This window comes from Sus scrofa, chromosome 6 (assembly GCF_054392235.1).
Source record: "Sus scrofa isolate SSC_HxYL_T2T_F1_AM1 chromosome 6, Sscrofa_HxYL_maternal_Yorkshire_Landrace_v2.0, whole genome shotgun sequence".
Classification (NCBI taxonomy): domain Eukaryota; kingdom Metazoa; phylum Chordata; class Mammalia; order Artiodactyla; family Suidae; genus Sus; species Sus scrofa.
Genome location: NC_139388.1, coordinates 30,952,047 through 30,972,683, shown reverse-complemented (window position 1 = coordinate 30,972,683; position 20,637 = coordinate 30,952,047). Strand labels below are relative to the sequence as shown.

The 20,637-nt window shown below is 40.5% G+C and overlaps 1 protein-coding gene and 1 long non-coding RNA gene across 2 annotated transcripts in view; both read right to left on the bottom strand.

Annotated features, from left to right (window-relative positions):
- The window catches only part of AMFR (autocrine motility factor receptor), a 46,939-nt gene that overhangs the window by 8,943 nt on the left and 17,359 nt on the right, over positions 1–20,637 (bottom strand). Inside the window, exons 4-10 of the mRNA XM_021097092.2 lie at positions 20,431–20,583; positions 17,311–17,351; positions 17,020–17,152; positions 15,325–15,458; positions 13,963–14,073; positions 5,282–5,472; positions 3,106–3,209 (exon numbers count right to left, since the gene is read on the bottom strand). Coding sequence (XP_020952751.2) covers positions 3,106–3,209; positions 5,282–5,472; positions 13,963–14,073; positions 15,325–15,458; positions 17,020–17,152; positions 17,311–17,351; positions 20,431–20,583 — 867 coding nt within the window. The remainder of the gene's footprint in view (positions 1–3,105; positions 3,210–5,281; positions 5,473–13,962; positions 14,074–15,324; positions 15,459–17,019; positions 17,153–17,310; positions 17,352–20,430; positions 20,584–20,637) is intronic.
- On the bottom strand, positions 6,404–13,293 carry LOC146402278 (uncharacterized). The gene is made up of 2 exons (XR_014805889.1): positions 9,676–13,293; positions 6,404–9,271 (listed from the first exon to the last, which is right to left on the bottom strand). It is a non-coding gene; the product is annotated as an uncharacterized LOC146402278 (long non-coding RNA).

Here is a 20,637-nt window from a genome sequence, read left to right as displayed (position 1 = left end):
TGTGGCAACGCCATATCCTTACCCCACTGTGCCTCAGCGGGAGCTCCAGCCATGCCTTCTTTTTAAACATATCTCAAAACAAAAAGACTGTAGCTGTGTCCATCCCAACTCCCAACAAAGATGAAGGCCTCTCTCTCTCTCTAGCTCCCAACTCTCCTAACCCCACTCTCCATCTCCAGGTCTTTGCCTTCAGCTAACTTTTCTGCTGGTTCTGTTCCGTACTGTCAATCTTTCCCCTTCCCCCAAGAGTGATCAGTCCTATCTGCATACCAAGCATGCTTTAGAATCTTTTTTTTTTTTTTTTGGCTGCACCCTCGGCATGCAGAAGTTCCTGGGCCAGGGATCGAACCCACACCACAGCAGCAACCCAAGCTGCTGCAGTGACAACACCAGATCCTTAACCTGCTGAGCCATAAGAGAACTCCCTAGAATCTTTTTAAAAAGACTCTCGGGCACTCACAAGAACTGAAAGCAGGACCTCCAAAAAATATTTGTACACCCATGTTCATAGCCCCATTATTCACAATCACTAAAACATGGAAGCAACCCAAGTGTCCAGCCACAAGTGAATGGATAAGCAAAACGTGGTCTAGCTATACAATGGGATATTATTCAGCCTTAAAAAGGAAGGGAATTCTGGCACATGATGTAACACAGTTGAACCTTGAGAACTTAAGCTTAGTAAAATAAACCAGTCACAAAAAGATAAACAGGTATAATTCTGCTTATATGAGATACTTAAAGTAGTCAAATTCACAGAGAAAGGAGAATGGTGGCTGCTAGCAGCTGGGGAGGAGAGAATGGGGAGTTATTGTTTACTGGGTATAAAGCTTCAGTTTTGCAAGATGCAAAGAGCTCTGGAAGTGGATGGTGGTGATAGTTGCAAGAGAATATGAATGTACTTAATACCACTGAACTGTACATGCATTTTATCACAAGAAAAAAAGAAAAAAAGAAGACCCATAGGGAAAAGAAAAAGAATACGTACTTAGCATTTGCTTATATGTGCATGTAAACACTCTGGAAGAACACAACACAGAAGAAACTAATCAAAGTGGTTACTGCCGGAAAGAGTGGTATCTGGGCAGGCGCAGGAAAGGTTAGGAACATGACCTCACTGGATCCTCTCTATAGATTGTGAAATTTGTGGCTGGATGGCCTGTTCAGAGATCTTTAAAAAATATTAACAAAAACTCCCCGATGGCACACCCTCATCAAGGAACCACCCCTACTTCTCTGTTCTCGCTTATAACACACCGCCAGATACTGTGTGTCTCCAGCTCCCACTCACTTTCCAGTCCAATAATCTAGTATTTAACCCCTCGAGCCACGGCAACTGCTTGTTGCTCTCTAGCTCATCAACCACCTCCACTCTGATGAACACAACAGGCACTTTCCTGACCTCATCTTCTAAGAATTCCCACATGCTTGACTCACCACCTTCTCCTGGCTTCCTTCCTTCTCCATCGCTGCCATGGCCCCTCCTGCTCTGCCCGATCTCAGCCCTGAGCCCTCTTCTGTTGGCGAGCTACTTTCTCTCTCTAGAAGAGGTCCAGTCCCCTACCGACTTAAAACTCCCAAATGCCTCTCTCCAGCTGATCTCTTTACCGAGGTCCAGAACAGCCTACACGACATCTCCGCATGAATATCTCAAAGACACCCTAACTTCCCTAGTCAAACAGAAGGCCGAGTCCCTGACCTCCACCTGCTCTCCCCAAGTCCAGCCCCTCTCAACACATGGGACCACTGTCTGCTCAGCTGCTTAACTGAACCCCAACGCTCCCCTAACCCCATGACCCTGCCTCCAAATCAAAGTACTGTCAAGTCCTACCAGCTCATCTCCAACAAGCATCTTAAATCTGCCACTTCTTCTCAACTGTATTACCAACATCATGGTCCAAGCCACCATCTTTTTTTTGCCTGAACTACAGCAACAGTCTCCTAATTGGGCTTGCTGCTTCCATTTTCGCCCCTCTAAAATTCATTCTCTCAGAAGCTAATTATTCTATGTTAACTGTCCTGTCAGTCCCCTGGGGGAGGAAAAAAAGCCCTACTTTCATTCCAGAATCTATATGGGATTGTGGCGGACAAATCCCTGCACCACTTTCTCAGCAACCTCAATTTATGTCACAATCTTGGCTCCGACTCACAGGCTCCAACCACAATCACCTCTCTGTGTGCAGAAAGTTCTTACTTCATGGTCTTTGAACCTACTGTTTCCACCGCCTCTTTCCCCCGATCTGCCTCCTGCTTACCCCCAAGATGCCTCTGAATGTCTCCTCTAGAAGAGCCTTCAGCCCCGACTCGCCTACCTTCTTGCTTGCAGAGCCCTGTGATGACCTCATCAGTCCCTGCGCGCAGCAGTCACACGTCTTTGGAGGAGGGCTCACATCCACCTCGTTGACACTACAGGTGCTATGCAATTTGTTGACACTGCATAGTGCCTGTCTCAGGAACAGGCTTTCAGTGCACATTTGTTGAATAAATACACTAAGATGAATCAGAGGATGAACAATGAACCAGTGACTTTCTGAAGCACTGGCCAGGCTTACCCAGGTCAAGCAGAGGCCCTATGCAAGTAGGAAACTAATGAAGTTTGCATTTTAAGACTCCTGCATTCACCATCACAGTGAACACTACATATCAACAGTGGTGAACCATCTTTTCCCAAAACTACAGGATGAAAATACACAGCGTATGACAAAGCTTTACAAAAAACAAAGAATACTAAAATATCTAGACAATATCCTTGAGGCAACAGCACATGTCAGTATCTCAAGATGAGTGCGCATGTGTGCACTTGTGAATATACACAATACACAATACCTTGTGAATACACATAGGTATACGTGTGTGTGTATGTATATACATATGTGGCAGAGTAGAGGTGGTTGATTAACTGGAGAGGAATAAGCAAGTACATGTATACACAAACACACACACACACACACACGTATGACCCCTTTGGCCTCGCTCTGCTGCAGAAGAACAGCAGGTTTTCAGGGGCATCTTAGTCGATGGTACTGCATGTGTACACACTGCACAGGCTCTCATGCTTTTCCTTCTCTCTCCACCACCAATCACCCCCCAAAACAGGGAGCTTACCATAGCGTTCAGCTGGGAGTTGCTGGCCTGCGTAATGCCTAGAATGTTGGTGGTGTGCATCACTTCAACGGAAAAACTCGGCAGCCAACTTGCGATCCGGGACCCTAGAACAAACGAGAATCCAGCACGAGTTTCAGAGACCTCCTTCTCCATGTTATATACTCTGCAGTCGGCCGCTCTCTGGTACCAGTTAGGAGTCACTGAGGGCTTAACTTTACGCCAAGCCTTTTGACCAAGTATCCCATGTGGATTAGCTCCTTTAATCCCAGTTAAAACACATGGGTTCATTCTTCTTCTTCTTCCCATTTTACTCTTCTCAGAGTTTTGACTCTAAAGCTCTTGTCAGTCCCCAAGGCACCCAGAATTTAGACAACTTGCCAAGATCAAAGCATTTAATCACGCTGGCCAGAACTGGAAGCCAGATAGTCAGTTCCAGAACACCGCACCACTGGGCTTTCCTGCTTTCCAGTGGCCCTGGATCCACACACACTCAATCCCTCTGAGTGTTTTCAGGGCTCCGAAGCTGCTGCAGTAGATGAGGTTTTGCTCCCCTCTTTCACACTACAAATACTACTCATTTTGAGACATCATTTTCACAATAATTTTCATTAAGTATTTTCTACTTAATAATCTAGTTTAAAGACTTTAGTTTTCTGATTCAAAATTTTTTTGGCTACACTGCACCACCAGGGAACTCCTGATGCAAAATTCTTTTTTTTTTTTTTCCCCTGCTTTTTAGGGCCACACTCACAGCATATGGAAGCTCCCAGGCTAGGGGCTGAATCGGAGCTACACTTGCCAGCCCACATCATAGCCACAGTAACTTGGAATCCGAGCTTCATCTGGGACCTACACCACAGCTCATGGCAATGCCGAATCCTTAACCCAGTGAGCAGAGCCATGGATTGAACCCACATCCTCATGGATACTAGTCGGATTCATCTCCGCTGCATCACAACGGGAACTCCAATGCAAAATACTTTTCAGCAGGTTCTACAACACAGGCTTGTGGCTTGCTGGTACCAAGAAATCTGTTGCTTCTGCCATTTCCCAAGGAAAAGGGATCCTAAGATACGCCGCCATCAGGTGTCGGCAGTAAAACGACTCCACATCAATCACACATTTAAGGAGAATTTTCCTTTTCTTCACAACGAAGCACTGAGGCCCAGAACATAAATTAAGTTCACATCCCAAAGGTCTTGCCTGACAGACTGTGCCTGATAAAAAGCTGGATACTTATTTCACGTACTTAACTAGGGAGAAACAAAGGTGCCTTTATTTTGACTAAGATTTTAGTAATAATTCATAGAATAAGATGACATAGCCAGGACCCACATCCAAGACCTATTTCAGAAGTCTTACATGGTAGACCCTTAATTAGCAGACACAAGGCAGCCCCTGTGCGCCTGTCCAGCAGCCCAGCCCAGCCCAGCCAGCCGTCACCCCCTCCTCTCAGAGACCCGACTCCCCTCTTCTGGTCCTTTCTACTGGGATTTCAGTGTGTCATCACTCCTTCTGTGCTCCACCCTTGGAAACTCAAATCAGAGATCTGAAGAGCACTCCTCCTAACAAATAGTCCAGGGACCATATAATAAGAAATATGAACTCAGAGAATTTAATGATATTGGAATTGATGAAAATCAACAACAGCCCAACGAAATGTGAATTAAAGAAGGATGATCAACTAGCCTCTGATATGGTGTCCATGTCCTTAATTTTAAGTACCGTTTTATTACAACTCTTTTCAATATTCTGGAAGGTGGAATATTCATATTTTATGGGCAAAGAAACAGGCTCCAATTCTGCTTCTGGTACTCACTGGAAAGGCTACTTAATGAATTTTCATTATAAGCCCAAGTATTATGCCAAAGCAATAAATTATTAGCAACTACTAAACTGATTAAACATGCTCCTTGCAGGCCTGGTTGATTCAATTTTAACTACTTCCACCTCCCCTACCATCTACCCCGCCCCCGCAACCACCAAATTCACAGTAAATCTAGCAAAATGCCTGGCACAGAATAACCCCTCAGGGCTATCAATTGAACATTTTCAATTAAAACTGGAATATAATACTAAACTGGCCCATACAGAAAAAGTTATAATTAAAACAGCATCTCCTAAGGGCTTCAAGAAAACCCCTTGGGCATGGTTTTAGAAGTTGAAACCAACTAACCATCAAAGTGGAAGAAGTGATTGTGTTGGTTGAGGCGAGGTCTGCCTTCGGCTGCAGCTACGGGAACCAAATTCTCATCCAAGTTCTCTCCTTGATGGTCTTCCCTGACACGACTGTTGTCAGCAATGTTAAGAGACATTCTGCATGTTGGGCAGGAGGTGTCTTGTTCTAGCCAGGAACGAAGACAGGAGCTACCAAAAAATCCAAAATAAGATATCCTTAGCATATGCTGTGAGAAGTTACTGAAAATGGTTGCCGTTTTACTTTCTATTTACCATGGTGAGATTTAAATGTTGAGGAACACTGCTGACATTACCTCTTTGCCCTACTTCACTCTAATACACTTCTGGCGTATCCTGCTTTAACATTAATTTGTCGGCATGTGTGGTCATCTATAAAGCTCCTGGTCACAACCCTTCTTCAGTAAGACGTGGCTCATCATCTTCCTTTCCAATTCTATTTGACTAACTTAAAATCCACATCCTTGGCGTTCTTTCCAAAGTCTCACTCTCCAACTACAGCTCCTTTCCTTCCAGCTCACCTCTCAAGGACCCTTACTCGATAAGACCTCCCTCCCCATCCACTGGTAGCATCACTTTTTTATCAGGTGATCACATCCCCTCAGAGCCTGACTTGCTTCTTCACCTGGCTTATCCACAATCTCAACTTCTTCAACCCTCTTTTATTTATATTCCGTTTTCCTAATGAAGCTGGATGCTTCTTTACCCTCTTTCAGGAAATGACAATGTCCTAATTAAGGCAGTCTCTCAATAAATACTGTGCTGCCCTTTAAAAGCAAGCATACAAAAAAAAAAAAAAAAAAGAGAGAGAGAGAGAGAGAACATTGAATAAAGTCATCTCCAAGGTCTTCTTCCCAACTTGTAATAATATGTTATCCTTCTAAGATTTCAAGGTGCCTTCCAGCCCATAACAGATTATGGTTCTTCTAAGAGCTCAAGGAGACACTGAATAAAAGTGCTCATTTCCTCTGTGTCCTTTCTTCTTTTTTTTTTTTTTTTTTTTGGCCTCACCCATGGCATGTAGAAGTTTGCAGACCAGGGATCAAACCTGAGTCACAGGAGTGACAACAATGGATCCTTAACCCACTGAGCCAGGAGGGAATTTCTTTTTCTTTTTTTTAATGTCTGGGAACATGTGCACATTATAAGGTGACACAGGAGAGTCTCTAGCAATTTAATGGAACTTAAGTACCAAACATTTCCCAGAGGCCAAGATGAAGCTGCTAGTTAATTATCTCTCTGCCAGAAGAGTATATGACAGTAATGTTCCCAAGTAATGAATGTGTACACCCAGCTCTACCACATTTTGAAATAAATTAACTATAATTCCTATTTGTGATCACGTAACCATTAGCCAAATACTTCTATTTTTTAAAAGTTCATTTCCCCTTATGAACACCCTTAAATCACACCTCTAGTAAAAATCAGCATTACATGGGACTACAAAAGTCCGTAATATCCTTGCCTTCCATAAAGCTGCTTGCTTTTCATAAGCAAATCTAAATTTACTTCATATTCTGCACAAGTTCCCCACACTTAATACAATAACCTAAAAACTGCAAGGTGAGTATAACTAGTTAGATACAGTTGCATTTTAAAAAGGCTAGACTTTCACAGGTAAAGAAATCAAACTTCAGATATTTTTCTATATAATAATAATAACAGCCTGTGCTTCTTCTCCCTCTAGGTATAACACTTCAATGTTATTAAATATTTATTGGACTCCGAAATCTTGCAAAGACATCTTCTACAGCAATAAATTACCTAGCTGTAGTCTAGTGAAATCTAGACATTTAGCTTTACAACAAATATGAATTTGTCATAGATAACCATCATACAATCCAGCTCCATCCGCTAACCAAAGCTATAAAGTAAAGCAAACCAAGTAGAAATCTTAACAATGGTTTGCTCACTCACTCCCAGGCAGGCGAGTGTTTTAAAATTTTAACTCTTAAACAACCACTAGGTCAAGAAAAAATCGCTTGAGCAATTAGAAAACACTCTGAGACAAAAGAAAACAAAAGCACCACATACCAAAACTTATGGGATACAGCAAAAGCAATGCTGAGAAGCAAATTTATAGCTAGAAAATGCCTAAAAAGATAAAAGATTTCAAGTCAACAACTTAATTTTATAACTTATGGAAGGAGGAAAAGAGCAGATGAAACCCAAAGTCAGCAGAAGGAAAGAAATAATAAAGATCACAGCAGAGATAAATGAAACAGAGAGTAGAAAAACAATATAACAAATTAATGACACTAAAAGTTGGTTCTCTGAAAAGATCAACAAAACTGACAGATTCTAGCAAGACTAAGAAAAAGAAGATGCAGAAATGACAGTGTGACTATTACTACTAACCTTATGGAAACTAAAAGGATTATAACAGAATACTAGAAATAATGTACTTCAACAAATTAGATAATGTAGATAAAATGGACAAATTCACAGCAACACAAAAATTACCAAAATTAACTCAAGACAATACAGAAAATCTCAACAGAGCTATGTAACAGCTTAAACCAGTCAAAAGACAAAAAACAAAAAAAAACTCCCCAAAAGGAAAAGCCCAGGACCAGATGGCTTCACTGGTGAATTTTAAAGAATTAACCTCAATTCTAGTCAAACTTTTCCCAAATATAAGAAGGAAAATGTCCTAACACATACGAGGAGGTCAACATTGCCCTGATAACGAATTCAGACATGGCACCACAAAAAAAGGACAATTACAGACAAATCTTTTTTATGCATATAGATGCAAAAATCCTCGACAAAATACCAAGAAACTGAATCCAAAACCACATCAATAAGATTACTCTATGAGTAAGTGGGATTTAATCCTAGCAATCCAAATGTGGTTGAACATAAAAAAAATGAATCAATGTAACACACCACATTAATATAACAAAGAAAACAAGCCATATGATAATCTGAATAGATGCAGAGAAACCATTTAATAAAATTTCTTTTTTCTGGAAAAAATATCCAGCAAATTAGAAACAGAAAAGAACTTTCATTAAGATGATAAAGGGCCCTTAAGAAAAACTCACAGGTTAACATCATACTCAATGTTTGTAAAAGGCTGAAAGCTCTTCCTCTAAGATCAGGAACAAGACAAAGAGGCTCATTTTACCAATGCTATTCAACATTTTACTGGCAGTGCTAGACAGAGAAATTAGGCAAGAAATAAAAAAGAGAATAAAACTATCTCTATTTGCAAATGACATATATTACATAGCAACTCTAAAGAATATACATACATAAAACTATTGCAGAGCTAATGAATGAATTTAATATAGCTGCATAATAAAAGGGAGCAATAAAAGGCAGTAAAAATCAGTTATGTTTCTACACACTAGCAATAAACAATCCAAAAAGGTAATTAAGAAAACAATTCCAGAGTTCCCGTTGTGGCTCAGTGGGTTAAGAACCCAACATAAGGAGTTCCTGTCGTGCTGCAGTGGTTAACGAATCTGACTAGGTTCGATCCCTGCCCTTGCTCAGTGGGTTAAGATCTGGCATTGCTGTGAGGTGTAGTGTAGGTCGCAGACATGGCTTGGATCCTGCGTTGCTGTGGCTCTGGCGCAGGCTGGCAGCTACAGCTCCAATTAGACCCCTAACCTGGGAAACTCCATATGCCATGGGAGCGGCCCAAGAAATGGCAAAAAGACAAAAAGACAAAAAGACAAAAAAAAAAAAAAGAACCCAACATAAGAATTCCCACTGTGGTACAGCAAAAACGAATCCAACCAGTATCCATAGGATGTGGGTTCGGGAGTTCCCGTCGTGGCGCAGTGGTTAATGAATCCGACTAGGAACCATGAGGTTGCGGGTTCGGTCCCTGCCCTTGCTCAGTGGGTTAAGGATCTGGCGTTGCTGTGAGCTGTGGTGTAGGTTGCAGACTCGGCTCAGATCCCGTGTTGCTGTGGCTCTGGCGTAGGCTGGTGGCTACAGCTCTGATTCGACCCCTAGCCTGGGAACCTCCATATGCCGCGGGAGCGGCCCAAAGAAATAGCAAAAAGACAAAAAAAAAAAAAAAAAAAAAAAAAAGAAAAAGGATGTGGGTTCGATCCCTGGCCTTGCTCAGTGGGTGGGGGATCTGGCACTGCCGTGAGCTGTGGTGTGTGGTGTAGGATCCCGAGTTGCAGTGGCTGTGGCGCAGGCTTGCAGCTGTAGCTCCGATTCGACTCCTAGCCTGGGAACCTCCATATGCTGTGAGTGCAGCCCTAAAAAGCAAAAACAACAACATCCATGAGGATGCAGGTTCCATCCCTGGCCTTGTTCAGTGAGTTAAGGACCAGCGTTGCCACAATCTGCAGCATAGATCACAGATGCAGCTCAGATCCGGGGCTGTTGTGGCTCTGATTCAACCTCTACCCTGGGAATTTCCATTATGTCATAAGTGTACAACAGTATCCAAAACAATAAAATACCAAGGAATACATTTAACCAAGGAGATGAAAGACAACATAAAAAACTGTAAAAGATTGTTCAAAGAAATTTAAGAAGATCTACATAAAAGGAAAGGCATCTCATGTTCATGACTTGGAAGACAATATTGTTAAGACAGTAATCCTCCTCCTACTAAAGTAATCTACAGATTCAAAGCAATCCCTATTCAATCCCAATGGCCTTTTTTGCAGAAACAGAAAAGTGCCTCCTCAAATTTATATAGAATTTCACGAAGCCTCAAATAACCAAAACAATTTTGAAAAAAAAAAAAAAATGTTGAGTAGTTCCCATCGTGGCTCAGCAGTAACCAATTCAACTAGCATCCATGAGGATGCGGGTTCAATCCCTGGCCCAGCTCAGTGGGTTAAGGATCTGGCATTGCAGTGAAATGTGGTGTAGGTGGCAGATGCAGCTCAGATCTGGTGTTGCTATGGCTGTGGCATAGGCTGGCAGCTATAGCCCCAATTCAACCCCTAGCCTGGAAACCTCCTTATGTCTCAGGTACGGACCTAAAAAGACCAAAAAAAAAAAAAAAAAAAAAAAAAAAAAATCAAATTTATATAGAATTGCACAGAGCCTCAAATAACTAAAGCAATTTTGAAAAAGAAAATGTTGAGGAGTTCCTGTTGTGGCTCAACAGTAATGAAACCCAACTAGTATCCAGAAGGATGCAGGTTCAGTCCCTGGCCAGGCTCATTGGGTTAGGGATCCAGTGTTGCTGTGAGCTGTGGTGTAGGTCACAGGCAGCTCACTTAAATCTGGCATCAGTACAGCTGTGGCACTCTAACTGTGATTCGACCACTAGTGTGGGAACCTCCATATGCTGCGGACATGGCCCTAAAAAGAAAAAGGAAAAAAAGAAAGAAAGAAAGAAAATGTTGAAAGACTCACCATTTCCCAATTTCAACTTACTACAAAGCTATAGTAATCAAAACAACATGGTACAGGCATAAAGACAGGCATATAGACCAATGGGATAGAACTTAAAAAAAAAAAATCCAAAAATAAACCCAAATGTCATGGCCAAATGATTTTGACAAGGGTGCCATGACCAATAGGGAAAAAGTAGATTCTTCAATAACTGGTCCTGGGACAACTGGACAATCACAAGCAAAAGAAGGAAGTTGGATCTCTAGCTTCACTTCATGTACAAAAATTAACTCAAAAGGGATCAATGACCATAAAACCACTAGGAAAAAAACACAGGAAAAAAATCAATCATCATGACCTCAGATTTAGCAAGGATTCTCAGATGTGACACTAAAAAATGTGACAAAAAAAAAAGTAAACGAGATTTAATTAAAAATTAAACAACAAGGTCCTCCTATATAACACAGGGAACTATATTCAATATTCTGCAATAAACCATAATGAAAAAGAATGCATATATGTATAACTGAATCATTTTACTATATAGCAGAAATTAACATTACAAATCAACTAAACTTCAATAAAGTCACTTTTTTAAATTAAAAACATGCATGGATAGAGTTCCCCCTGTGACACAAAGGGATCAGCAGCATCTCTGGAGTGGTGGGACACAGAGTCAATCCCCAACCTGGCATAGTGGGTTAAGGATCTGGCATTGCTGCAGCTGTGGCATAGGTTGCAACTGCAGCTGGGATCTCTGACCCCTGGCCCAGGAACTCCATATGCCTTGGGGCAGCCAAAAAGAAAAAAAAAAAAAATGTGTGGATCAGAGGATATTACCAAGAAAATCAAACAACAAGCTACGTACAGACTGGGAGAAAATTTCTGCAAATCATACATCTGATAAGGGTTTAGTATCTAGAAAACCCAAAGAACTCATAATTCAACAGAAGGACCTACAATCCAATTTAAAAGTGTGCCAAGGACTTGAATATTCTCCAAAGATGACATATAAATGGCCAACAAACATGTGAAAAAATGGCCAGCATCATTGGTCATTAAAGAAATCTAAAAAACTGGCAGTTACAAGGAACTGATGAGGATGTGTAGAAACTGAAAGAAAGCCTCGTGCACTGCTGGTTGGAATGTAAAATGGTATGCTCACCGTGGAACACACTGTGGTGGTCCCTCAAAAAATTAAACACAGAATCACTATATTATTTGAGAAATTCTACCTCTAGGTGTATTACCCAAAAGAATTCAAGGTAGGGTCTTGAAAAGATATTTTTACACCCATGTTTGCAGCAGCATTATTCACAATAGCCCGAAAGCAGAAACCACCCAAATGTCCACTGACAGATGAATGAACAAAACGTGATATATACACACAAAGGGATACTGCTAAGTGAAATAAGCCAAACATAAAAAGGACAAATCCTGTTATGATGTATACCTGTACTACAGAAGTCAAATTCAGAGACAGAAAACAGAATGTAGTTGCCAAGGGCTGGAAGAGAGGGGAAAATGGGAAGTTACTGTTTAATGAGTATAGAGTTTCAGTTTGGGAAGATGAAAAAGTTCTGGAGATGTATGGCGGTGATGGTTGCATAACAATGTCAATGCATTTAATGCCACTGAACTGTACACTAAAAAACGGTTAGTGCTAAATTTTATGTATATATTTTTTACCATAATAAAATTACATTTGAGGAGTTCCCATTGTGGCACAGCTGAAACGAATCTGATTAGGAACCATGAGATTGTGGGTTCCTGGTCCTCCAAGCTCATCAACCAGCAGCATGATCCACCTAGACGCACAGCCGCACAACGAGGAGAATCCCTGACTTTTGTGCCTCAGCTTTCCCACGGCCAGCTGAGCCCCACACGCTTTCTAACCCTTCTCACGAAATCTGTGCACTCCTCTCCAGCTCCACTTCTACAAACAGTCCACACCCCTTTAGCGCACATCTGAACTCCTGCAGCTGTTACTAACTTGCCCCCTTCATCTTTTCAAACTGCAGACCTGACCCTGAACCCCAACTTTAAAACCTTCAATGGCCCTCACGTCCCTGCAGGATCGCTCCTGCCTGCTTCTCCTGCCTCAGCAAACACCACACCCCCTCTGACATCTGAGTTCCAGCCTCAAGCTCTCTTTAACTCCTTCAATACAGCACATGCCCTCCTGCTACGAAAATATTCCCCGTCTCACTCTTCCACCCGATCCCTTCTTTTGCTGACTCAACTCCTATTCATCAGCCAGAGTCACTTTCTCCAGGTGTGGGTCCAATTCCTTTGTTACAAGCTCTGAAGGACCATGTTCCTTTTCTCTAGAGCACTCATCTCAATTTATCCACATACTCTCATAAACGTGCCTGGCTAATTCATGTCTGTCTCTTTCATTAGGCTGAAAGCTTCGTGAAAGCAAAGACTGTATCTGTCATTTTGATTTTATTCCCTGGTTCGGGTTACCCAGCACCTAGCACATTAGAATAATAAATTTACTGAATTACTGATACTTCAGTTCTAAAGCCCTTCTAATATTAAAAAGGAGAATAAAATTTATTTGAGCATATTAAATAAGGAAAGGAAGATTAAAGCTGTAAAGATTTTAACTTTCTCATCGTGTGAAATTGACCACAGATGCAAAAGGCCAGAAGGGTTCATCAACACCCAAAATCTCCAATCTATACAGAGAATGACTGGGGTTAAAGAGACACAGTTCCTGTGAGAGCTCTAAAAATGCATGAGGTAAGACACTGAGGACTACAACTCAGAGACAACGGGACTCCCCGCACCACATACAGATCTAGTCCAGTCGTGAAGGTTTCCAGAAGATCTCACTTCGTAACAACCTCTGATAACAGTCATAGTTCTGGACTGTTCAATACTAGTTTCTGGTCTGGTCCCCATCTCAGCACATTTCCCTGATATGTGTTTTTAATGCTGCTTTGGGGCATGTGTAAAATGCAAAACTATATATTCTCATCCCAATTAGCGAATAAGCTATTTGAAAGCAAGGATTCCCCAACCCCTTTAAGTCTTACAGGCGTATCGCCTATGTATCTCAGAGCTTAAATGGAGAAGGACATGAAGACAGCTGACGCGCCTGGAAATTAAGATGGTGAGCTGTGAGTGCGGTACAGTCCTGCTATGTAGGGAAGAGACTGAGGAATAAGGAAGACACCCCCAAGCTCTCCATTCCACTCAGTGCCAGCACCATGGCCAGTCTGAGGGCATGTCCCCACCTCCTTGACTAAGGCTGGTCTTAAGCCCGGGTGCAAAAAGCACCCATGTGCCCTGGACAGAACACCAGTCCCATGTGGCCCTATATGAAGCTCCTACTTGTGGAAAAGATGTCCACAAGGCAGTTTCCTTGCAGCCTGCATTGAGTCCCAGCAAATGGCACAGTCATCGTTATTGACAGCCAGCTCCTCTGGAGTTGCAACTGCAAACCTGTAAAAAAAAAAAAGAAAAAAAAAAAAACATGCCTGGCAGGGATATTTGTCAATTACACACACAAATACCGAGCACCACTTCATAGACTTGACCTTTCCAACAACACAGAGGAACCATGTTCAGTAAAAAATCTCCACCCAACATTACACCTCCGTTCTCTTCAGAGCCCAAAGAGCAAGTAAGAAACCTTATACAGAAACTGACTTGGTCTTAACAATGGCTCCTATTAGCGATGATTTAAGCAAATATTTCTGAAGTGAGTCAGAAAGAGAACGACAAATACCATATGGTATCACTTATATCTGGAATCTAATACATGGCACAAATGAACCTTTCCATGGCAAAGAAAAATCATGGACTTAGAGAACAGATTTCTGGTTGCCAAGGGGGAGGGGGTGGGAGTGGGGTGGTTGGGGAGCTTGGGGTTAATAGATGCAAACTATTGCCTTTGGAATGGATTAGCAATGAGATCCTGCTGTGTAGCGCTGGGAACTATGTCTGGTCACTTCTGATGGAGCATGATAATGTGTGAAAATAGAATGTGTACATGTATGTGTAACTGGGTCACCATGCTGTACAGTAGAAAACTGTATTGGAGAAATAACTATTAAAAAAATAATAATAACAAAACAAATAAAACAGAGATAAAAGAAAAAAAAACAAACAAACATTTCTGGGTAATCAGAGGAGTTAAGATCCCCTCAGAAAACAAACTGTTCCCTGGACACAAATAGGATATCTGTTAATCTCACACCTTCAGGCTTGGTTTAACCTCAGGACAGCAAGTGAGTGGCCTCCTACAACGAGGTTAAGAGTGTGAGAGAGAGTGTGTGTGTGTCCATGTGTAAGGAACAAAAAGGGCAGAAGCCCAAGGTAAGTTTCATTTTATAATAACGATGATAAAAATAATGACCTAATAAAAGAACCTAATATTAACCGAGTATGTCCTATGTACCCAGTACCAATCTAAGTACCTTATGTTTATTATCTCATTGAATCCTCCCAACAGTTTCAGGAAGTAGGTTCTACTATCATCCCTAGACTTAAGCAACTGAGGCACAGAGAGGTAAGTTAATTGCCCCAAATCACACAGCAACTAAGCGGGGATTCACAGCTAGACAGTCTCACTCCAGAGCCTATACTCTTCACCCTTATCAACAGTTTACGAGAGGTTCTCAAATAACCTGGGATTTGTGATGAAAGATCAATAATGGGTCCATGTGGGCACATGAACTTGTGCTTACTTACCTGGCTTCCATGTTCCCAACTACTCGCAAGTAGTTCTTATGCCGGCGGATTCGACGCTGTACTTCATGAAATAGGTAACGCAGCTGCATAAAGATGACCAAGCTGGCCATAGATAACCAGATGTTGCCAAATAACTTAATAAGAGAGAAAGAGAAAAAAACACACAATAAAAATAAATGTGAACTTGCTGGAGCTGAGGGTAAGGTATGCAACGGAAGTTCTCAATTGTTGATCAAAGTGAACTGGAGCAATCTTTCAGGAAGCAAATGCACATATTCATCTCACGACCCTAAATGATGTACATGCTCTCTGGCCTAGTCATTCCATCACCAGCAATCTTTCCCGAGGAACTAATCAGAAATTGTAAAAGCTTTATGCAAAATGATCTCCATCCAGGCAAGTATTAAAAAAGAAAATCAAGAAATGGACAACGTGCCCAGTAGATGATTAGTTATATTGTAAACTCACATAACGTAATATGATATAGTCATTAATTATATTTATTATAAAATATAATTACATCCCTCATTACATTTTCCATATAACACCTTGAAGATCAATTACATGCGAAAATAATATTTAAGTAAACAAGAGGATAAAAGTACTTTAAAAAACCTACTATTGTTACAGCAGAAATTATCACAACCTTGTAAATCAGCCATACTTCAATAAAACTTTAAAAAAGCTATTATGCGACCCCAAAAAATTATGTAAAGATGTGAAGTAGCAACCTGAATACAATGTAAACACTTCATTATGAGGGTTGGTTAATGAAACCATTGTACCTCTATGTCATGGAATTTTTATCTTAAAGGTGTCAAAATGATTTAGAAGGATTGTTGCTAGCATAGAAAGATGTACTTAATACATTAGCTACAAAAAATTAAACTATATGCCCACTACGTGACCTTAATTTATAAATGTATGAATTTGAATATTTTAAGAAGCAGTAAATAAAAACGTCAACAGTTATCTTTGACATCTGTTTGGGGGGGCCTTCTTTTTAAAAGCATGTTTTCAAAATTACTTTTTTTTTTTTTTTTTTGTCTTTTTGCTACTTCTTGGGCCACTCCAGTGGCATATGGAGGTTCCCAGGCTAGGGGTCGAATCGGAGCTATAGCCACTGGCGTACGCCAGAGCCACAGCACCACAGCAACGCGGGATCCGAGCCGCATCTGCGACCTACATCACACCCCACGGCAATGCCGGATGGTTAACCCACTGAGCAAGGGCAGGGACCGAACCCGCAACCTCATGGTTCCTAGTCGGATTTGTTAACCACTGCGCCACGACGGGAACTCCTCAAAGTTACTTTTAAAAAGGAGACTTAGAAACGTGCTGTGTTTAACCCAATAATTTTTAAATGCTACTTTGATAGGCTTGCGATTTAAAGGAAGTGCCCACCAAATATGTTGATTCTCACCATTCTCAGATCACTCAAGTACTAACAAATGAAGCAGGTTTTCGGCATGGTGATTTCTTACACATCAAGGTAAAATGTAAACAATGAAGTACGAGGAATTAAGTATAAAGATTTTGGTTTAATTATAAAGATGGCAAATTTATGAATCCAGGAAGGATTGTTTTTATAATCTTTAGGTGGGTCACCCATAAATGCTTCACTTGTTAATGTACCAAACTGGGCTCCTAATTATAAAAAAACTTAGCTATTAGAGCTCCTTCTGGAAAACTTACCAACATATGAATATGGTGCATGAGGTCCAGGGATAAGAGAGTGAGCTCCATGACAAAATCTGTGTAATAGACATATGTTCCCTTTCCTTCCCATGTCCCTTCGTGGTTGAGGTCCCAAAGGTGAATTACATATCTGCGGTGAAGAGAGAAGAATGTTCATGACTTACTGTTACAACTGAATTTGGTTTAAACATGATATAGTATAGTCACATTATATATCTTACACATGTTATATTTAAAATCAACTGTATGAGTAAACCTCAGTCACCTCTTTCTCGAATATCTACTCACCGTAAAATCACATGAGCAGTCCTCACTGTCACAAGAAGAGACTATTAAAAAAAAAGAGTTTTTTTTTTTAGTAAAATTTAAGATTGCTCAGACCAAACTTATTTTTACAAAATGATGAAAGACAAACATTTCTCAGTTCAATGAAAAAGCAGGCTGTTCACTGTCTGGGGTTGTGGGAACTGGAGAAAGGCAGTCAAAAGGTACATACCTCCAATCCTAGGATAAACTAGTAGTGGGGACGGAATGTACAACATTATGACTCAGGTAGCAGTGCTTTATGGCAGATCTTAAAGTTGTCAAGAGAGGAGATCCTAAAAACTTTCATCACAGGAAAAACTTTTTTTTGGTATCAATATGAAATCATACTTATTGTGGTAATCATTTCACAATGAATGTCAGTCAAGTCATTATGCTGGACACCTTAAATTTACACAATGCTTCATGTCAATTATATCTCATTAAAACTGAAAGGGGGGGGGGAAGTAAGGTGTTCAAGTTACCAATCATTTTATTTTATGTGCTTCTAGTTTCCAGGGAATATTTTCATAACCTAGAAATTCAACTTTTATTGAGCATTTTCTTATTAACAAGCGACAACCAATTACACCTGTCCATCTTCTGGGGGTGCCTTCCACAATTCTGAAGTTCAATCTAGTAGTTTTGACAATCCATTCTGTTTGATACAGCATTAAGTCACCATAACCGATTATCCTAAGAGGGTGTCTAAATACTTGGTCAGGCTATACCCAAAGTACAGTTTAGGTACTACTATCCTGGATATGAACACCTCCTCTCTCATAATGCTTTCTGTACCCCCTTCACTCGCGCAGAGCAAAAGAGAATGAAGGAAATCAGTCCCAAAATAAGCCTCTCACGGTATTTTATACTATAAAGTTGACAGTAAGAAAATTTTCCTCCTAATCTAGCAGAATAAAATTGTTACATTCTTTATATTTAAGATCAGGGAACTTCCAAAATAAATGGAAAATATTTTACATAGAAGAGAACCACTATGAATAAAAAAATATGATTTAGTTCAAAATGTCAAATGATAAATCATCTTAAAAAATTAATGAACTAAAATAAAAATATGTACTATGGGAGTTCCTGTCGTGGCGCAGTGGTTAACGAATCCGACTAGGAACCATGAGGTTGCGGGTTCGATCCCTGCCCTTGCTCAGTGGGTTAAGGATCTGGCGTTGCTGTGAGCTGTGGTGTGGGTCGCAGAGGCAGCTCGGATCCCGCGTTGCTGTGGCTCTGGCGTAGGCCGGTGGCTATAGCCCAGATTCGACCCCTAGCCTGGGAACCTCCATATGCCGAGGGAGCAGCTCAAGAAAAGGCAAAAAGACCAAAAAAAAAAAAAAAGTACTATGACCCAATAGACCTTATTTAAATGTCTTTACTTTTAGGTATACCTTTTTCAACGTTTGGCCTAATAGCAATGAAAAAGTTAGAAAAACAAAAAAGGAAAACATAGTATCATTCAAATGATTTATAATAAAATATATCTAAAACAAGCTAATTAACAAGTCAAATAAAATTTTAAATATATTCTTTCAAGAAGCAATACACTTATATGCTTTTCATATAAGTATTCAAATAAGATTGCAAATGTTTTCATTAAATACTTAAATGTTCTTTACTAATTTTACTTATGCTACTATAGTGAATGCTATTAAGCAAAATAAATTTTAACCCTATTCTAATATATTCCCAATTAGTAGTTCAAACCTAGCATTTTGATATGAGCTACCTACTGATATTGATATTAGATAGCTGTTACTTCATTTTTTTATTAATAGCAATTATGGGCAAGATAAATGTATTCTGTCTTTGGCCTGTAGAAAAAAGCAAATATTGTCACTGAATATAAAGGACATACAAAAAAATATGATTTCTATTAAACAGAAATCATTTTCAGAAAGGTTTTAAAAATTTTAAAACAATACATGAATATCTCAGATTATTCTTTCAAAATAATATAGTTTACATTATATTAGTCTGTAAAATCTTAATTTATGACCTAAAAAAAATCAGTTATAGAGTATTTCCTTGTTAACCATCACCAATCATTGCTTATAATATTTTAAGGAGAAAATCCTTCCCATCTGGAAGTCACAGGACTTGGATTGTGCCACTTTCGCCACTTTGGAACGTTAAGCAATTCACTTCACCCTCCATGCCTGTTTCCCCATATTCATAAACAGGAATAATAAAATAAGGCTATATAGGAAAGGTATTTACAACAATCCTCAGGAGTTCCCTGGTGCCTCAGCAGGCTAAGAATCTGGTGTTGTCACTGCTGTGGCTCGTTTGTTCCCCGGCCTGGGAACTTCCTCATGCCACAGGGGGTGTAGCCAAAAAAACAGCAGAAAAAGAAAAGCATTAGAACAATCCCCAGCATAGAGCAGGCACTATATAAATGTTGGCAAAAATAAGTACACTTGACCTTTGGGCAATACAGGCATTAATCCATATATAATTTATAGTCAGTCTTCCATATCCAATTTCTTTGCATTCGTGGATTCATCTGACCAGGGACTGAGTAGCACTGTAGTATTTACTACTGAAAAATATCCACATATAAGTAGACCTGCACAGTTCAAGCCCACACTGTTCAAGAGTCAAGTGTACTTTTTGTTAGGTTGTACAAGGACTACATGAAATAACATACATAAAAGCACACTGAGTATCAATACCCAATCAAAACGAAGGAACTAAAAAAAAAAATGCTTTTTAAAATGAAAGACCAGGAGTTCCCATCATGGCTCGGTGGTTAACGAATCCAACTGGGAACCATGAGGTTTCTGGTTTGATTCCTGGCCTCGCTCAGTGGGTTAAGGATCTGGCGTTGCCGTGAGCTGTGGTGTAGGTCGCAGACGTGGCATGGACCCCAAGTTGCTATGGCTGTGGCATAGGCTGGCAGCTGCAGCTCCAATTAGACCCCTAGCTTGGGAACCTCCATATGCCATGGGTGCAGCCCTAGAAAAGACAAAAAAATAAAAATAAAATAAAATAATAAAATAAAAGACCAGATATCCATCATGGGTTAAAATAATCCTCTAGCTCCCTTTAAAATATACAGGAACATAATCAGAAAAGCCTGTGTATGCAACTTACCTCTGCAGCCATGAAAGCCAATGTGTGCATCCCGTGGGTGTAGCCTGTGACACAACAGACAACTGCTAACCCACAGCAGGAAAGCAGCATAGCGATCAGCAGAGACAGAACTCGACCATGGCTGCTCATCGGTGTGGTAGGAGAAAAGGAAAGCTGAAAGTACAAAACAGGAGAAGGAAGCTCATTCCTCTGGATGGGAGTGTTAAA